General features: G+C 49.2%; 2 protein-coding genes across 2 annotated transcripts in view; one reads left to right on the top strand and one right to left on the bottom strand.

Annotated features, from left to right (window-relative positions):
- The window catches only part of TFCP2 (transcription factor CP2), a 41,021-nt gene extending 36,053 nt beyond the window's left edge, over positions 1-4,968 (bottom strand). Inside the window, exons 1-2 of the mRNA XM_026867626.1 lie at positions 4,582-4,968; positions 3,797-3,866 (exon numbers count right to left, since the gene is read on the bottom strand). Of these exons, the coding sequence (XP_026723427.1) occupies positions 3,797-3,846 (50 nt within the window). The 5' untranslated portion in view covers positions 3,847-3,866; positions 4,582-4,968. The remainder of the gene's footprint in view (positions 1-3,796; positions 3,867-4,581) is intronic.
- The window catches only part of DAZAP2 (DAZ associated protein 2), a 3,848-nt gene continuing 2,845 nt past the window's right edge, over positions 4,259-5,261 (top strand). The window contains exon 1 of the mRNA XM_026867625.1: positions 4,259-4,427. Within this exon, the coding sequence (XP_026723426.1) occupies positions 4,259-4,427 (169 nt within the window). The remainder of the gene's footprint in view (positions 4,428-5,261) is intronic.

Here is a 5,261-nt window from a genome sequence, read left to right as displayed (position 1 = left end):
ACCCTCTGCGGCCGCTCGGCCACGGAGGCCAGCGTGGCCACGGGCTCCTGCCCTCCTTGGGGCTCCAAAAAGTCCGGGAAGCTTCGGACTCCCCGCTCAGAGCCGCTCTGAAAAGATTTTTTTTTAAAAAGAGGAGCTGACAGCTCCCTCACCGACACGTACAGGAGCCCGGGGCGGCTGCGGAGTCCCACGAGGGTGCACGTAGCTGCTGGCACCCACCTTGTCCGCAGCAGGGACCCGGGGGATGCGGGGACCCGGGGGACACCGCAGGGTGACGGGGATGGCGCCGGCTGCCCCCGCTCGTGGCTGCCCTCAACTCGCGCTCGCTCCCCGCTGATGCCATTTGAACGTCAAGCTGGGAGGCTGCAGGGCTGCTCTGGGGGTGAAGCAATAAACAGACAATAATAGTTCACAAGACGAGGACGTGATTTGCTTCTGGGTGTCTCCGAGAGGGAATATGCTGCCGAGGCTCTCCCGAGTCCTACTGGTAATTTTAATTTCCAGGCGTGATCACACAGGCTTGTGCGAGGCACGTTAGTCCTGGTCCCCGCGACTCGTCTGCCAGCTCGGAGGGGCTTTTTTTGGGTGGATTGGATGAAGGAGTGAGGAAATAAGCGCCATAAAGGGAACTCAGGTGCAACTTTAACCTTGTCACTATGTAATTAAAAGAAGGAAGAAAACTATTTCTGTAATTGCAAAGCTCATTAGAAGTGCAGGTGCAATTCTGCGGCTTTTCAAGCCAACTTATGGACCAATTATAGCTTGTTTGGCATCATTAAAAAGAAAGGAACCAGAGTATATTACTATCTTCCATTCTGTTTCTTTTTACCATTTTAAAATTGTAACTTCCTTCTTACCTCCTGGCAGGAAAAAAGGACAAAAAAGGACAAAACCTCCAACATAACATCTATGTTACTGACAGCTCTTAAAAACAAGCACGGCTTGATAAAACCAAATTATTTTTCCTGCTTTCCCATCCCTATCAGCTGGAAAAAACTGCAGCATCCGTGTCTCTCTCTGCAGAAAAAGCTAAAAGGACTAATTTAAATCCTTGCCTCATAACACACCTTTTTTTGGAGTTCATCATCAGATATTCACAACCCGCTCCCACAGCGCTCTTCCGCAAGTGAACGTAACATTAGCACGGACAGAATGGGCATCCCTGTTAAAAAAGTGCAAATACCACGTGTGGTTCCTTCCGAGGCTAAATCCATCCCACGTCCTCTCCTGCGCACACAGAAAGGTTTCTGGAATTAACGTCACTTAGACTAGCCTAGCCTCTTAGTACCAACTTAATATGATAATATTTAGTTCTGATTAGCACCTACCGCTGCAGCCTACGCTCAGATTCAACAGGAATTAAGCGAGTGCTTAATGTCTGGCAGAGGCTAACGCCGAGGCACGAATATTAACGAATAGGCAGCCAGTGCTGACCACATTTTCATTAATAATCGAATTAGATATGTTAAAGCATCTTTGCCCGAGTACAGCTGTTATTTGAGACTGCGGCGCAATTCTGCTGAGAGCCTGGTTTGCATATGCTGTACTGTGATTATGAATATTTAAATACTTCCATCTAGTTGAATTTCAGACTCATTTACATACATTGGCATATTGGTTAATATAATGCATATGGGGAAAAGGGTGAGCAGTGCATTTTTAATTTTTCTTGAAGAGGAATTGATTTTATGAGTGCTGAAAAGCTTTTTTTTTTTTCTTCGGGAAAATAGCTTGTTTGGAGGGGGGGGGATTTTTAATTAATTAACTGTTTGACAGGAATTGCTGGCAAAACCAAAACGCTGACTGCAAGAATGTGTCCTTTGTTGCAGAGCTTGCTCTGTCGGCGAGAACTCTTGGTAGGTGACCAAATTAATATTGCAGCTTCTTGTCGGCGCTTCTTTCGCTGACTCGGCTGCTCTAATCACAGGCAGCAGCGGGTCAGAGGAGGGTTTGCACCTGACCCTGAGGTTTCTGGCACATCTGATTTGCCCTGCAAGGAACATATATGCCACAAACCAGCTTATTTCAGCTGTTCCAAGAATTTAAATGGCTGAAAGTGCAGGGAAAATTGAGCCAGGACTTTATTTTGTCTCCCATGCTGCAAAGCAACTCTGGTTGCTCACAAACTTCCCTGAACCCGAGCTAAAGCACGTGATTTTATAAAGCCTGCTGGGGGGTTTAATGCAAGTTTTGTTGGTGTTAGGATAGATCCGGCCTTTGCATTGCTTTTCCCCTTAAGGCTGGAAACAGGCTCTAAAATTTCCATGGGATTTTTCAGGCCACTTTGTGGCACTGAGTGAAATTTGTCCTGGCAAAGCCAAGGACAGAACCTCCTCGATTTCACCAGTGGGAGAAGGGAGGAGAGCATTTTCCCTAGGTGGAAGATATCATCGAGTAATTAACAACTGCTTATAATTATTTTTATGTAATTGATTATTGCGTTACACCCATAGGGTGCTCTCTGCCTCAAAGTACCTCTTGATTCTCATTACTTCCACAAGTAAAGTTTCACAAACATGTATCTGCTCTTAAGGTCACTGGACCAGCTGAATTTTTACTACTCCGTTATTTTTGCTACTGCTTATTTTTTGCCACTTTAAATAGCAAACAAGGGGTATTATCCCAGCCAGCTCTGCTTCTAATCAGGGTTCAACAAGCCCGTGTTGTGTAAATAAGGACTTTCAGCGTGGGCCCTTCGCTCACCCGAAAACGCAGACTCGGCCATTTACGCTTTTATCTGATTTGTGCGTTATCGCCGCGCCAGGCTCTTTGCACACCGACCCCCCTTTGCCTTTCAGAAGCGTCCGGCGTGGGAAGCAAAGTCCACTGGCACACAGCCAGGCATCCAGAAACTGCCTCGACTCTCCCAGGTTTCCATTTCAGGGCCGCACGGCGCAAGACAACTCATGAGCTGATTTTTCAGAGGGTCTGACATTTACTGGAGGTTTTTTTTCCTCTTGGGAGTCCCAAGAGGCCCTTAAAGGAGGTAATCAGTGATAAAAACACAAATAAAACCAGTGCCAAGGGATTTGAAGGCAGGTGCCTTCTGAAGAGCCTGGCTCCACCAGATGGAAACGCTTTCTCCTTGCCCTTCCTACCTCACTTAGCGTTTCCACTCTTCCTTTGCAAAGAAGTCTTAGGTGTAATGGTAACAGGAGAGTGGAAAAAGGCACAAATTAGGGTCTGAAGCCAGGAACTGCTGAACAGGCTTAAGCCTGAGCAGTTCCAGCAAGCTCTGGGGCTTCAGGAGGTTGGGTTTGTGAAGACATCTGGGCTCAGGCGCTCAGAAATCACCTTCCCCTTACTGGAGCTGCTCTTCCCTTTGCTTACTTTCATCATACTTAATTACAATCCACCTTACTCCATGTTTCCGGGGGCAGATTTCAAGCCATCTTCTGTCCCACTTTAAAGGGTAAATATTTTTTTTACAGTTCCTGTACAGTTGCAAGGTGAAGAACATTTTCTAGGCATGAATTATTGATGAAGCCCTCCCAGGCACACCAGCCAACGTGCATATTCATCAGGCAGCCGGTACATTATTCATGAGAAGTTCACTTAAATAGGGACAAGAACAATGATATTGTTGATTGAGATGCCTGAAAACGAGCTTGACAAAGAGTTGTGCCCTCAAGCTCTGGCCAAAACACCTGAAAGTTTATCTAAATCACACACACACAAAAAAAAGGGGGAATTTCACACTTTAAGGGGGTATCTTTATTGTGGTCCTTTTGTTTCCATCCATATACATTATCTTTTTAAACAAGAATCTACACACAACTACTAGATTTTATCGTACCTTCTCTCTGCACAGCTCCAGACCTGGGTCTGCACGTTCTGCTGGTGCATTGATCTTTGGCAGGTGACACCTGCAACAGATTTTTATAACAGCATTTAGGCCCCATAACTCATCTGAAACTCATTAAAGATTATCATGAAAAACCTCACTCCCTTCCTTTAACCCCACGATGTTTTTAAGCTGAGGTACCTGCCAGAGCTTTGTGGAACAGGACTGGTATTTGGAGTGGGGACTGCCTGCTCTTGCAAATGCAATTTAAATACAAGGCAAAAAAGTGCTTGAATCAAAGAGGTGTTTTATTTTTATAAATCTACTGAGGTCTCTCCTGTGCCGTTGCTGGATGAAGGGGAAAAGGAGGGCAAAATAAGCACATACCTAACTGCATCTCCAGCTTTTTGGCAGTGTTTTGGCTACACTTAGGGCAAGAAGGGGAGACACAGTCACTTCAGAGAGGAACCAGTTATGTGCCCCATTTATGTTGGGGGAGACCACACTAAAGTCAGTGGGTCCTGTGGCAGGACGCTGCCCCCCAAAAGGAGAGTCTCTGGGGGCTCCCTGCTTCAGGAAAACAGAAAATGGGGTCTTACGGAGGGCCCCAGGAAGGACTCAGGGCTTGTAACAACAACCACAAGTACTTGGTTTAGAAGAACCAACATAACCCGGAGCTCGGGCTGCAGTCACCCACTGTCAGCACAGTCACCGTGCTAACGAGCAGCTCTGCCTGCTGAAGCTTCACACAGTCCTTAAGGCTTAATTAAGCTTAACAACATTTTGAGGTTACCAACCATTTCCATTGATCTTTTATGCATGAACGCAGAGGCAGCTTCTTTCGCTGGGTGCAGTTCAGGAGGAAGCAGCGAGAGAGCTGGGGGCTCCCTCACCCACCAGTTTCCCCAGTGCTGTCCCAGGCCCCGGGAAGGCTCTTGCCTGACAGAACAGGCAGCTGGGCTGGGTCCTGCTGGGGGCTGGTGCACTCTGCACTGCCCCTGGGCCATGCTGGGGGACCCCCACCTCACCTACGGGCCTGGAAGGGCAGCTCCCTTCCCCTGGACCCTGCTTATGGTCCCTCCTCAATGCTGGGGCCTGTAAGGGGCCACCCACACCCCCCAGGCCCTGTCCAGGGACACCTCCCTCCTCTTACACCCTGCACAGGGCCCCCTCTCAGCTCTACCCACTACAGACCCTCACCGTTCCCCCCCTCACCCTTGGGGATCCCACCACTACACTAGGCCCTACCTGGTGACACCCCCCCCGGCGCTGTTCAAGGTCCCCCTCACCCCTCGGGCCTACCTGGGGCCTCCCACTACTCCGGGCCCTGTCTAGGCCCCCCCAGTCCCTGCTGAGGGTCCCCCTTCACCCCTGGGGCCGGCCGACAGGTCCCGCCTAGGCCTCACCTAAGGCGCCCCCCCAGCTCAGCCCTGGGCCCCACTCGCCCCTCACCCTGCCGCGGGCCCTGGCGACCCGC

Source organism: Athene cunicularia, unplaced genomic scaffold (genome assembly GCF_003259725.1).
Source record: "Athene cunicularia isolate RWA unplaced genomic scaffold, athCun1 chrLGE22_part1, whole genome shotgun sequence".
NCBI classification, from domain to species: Eukaryota; Metazoa; Chordata; class Aves; order Strigiformes; family Strigidae; genus Athene; species Athene cunicularia.
This window is presented reverse-complemented; position numbering and strand designations above follow the sequence as displayed.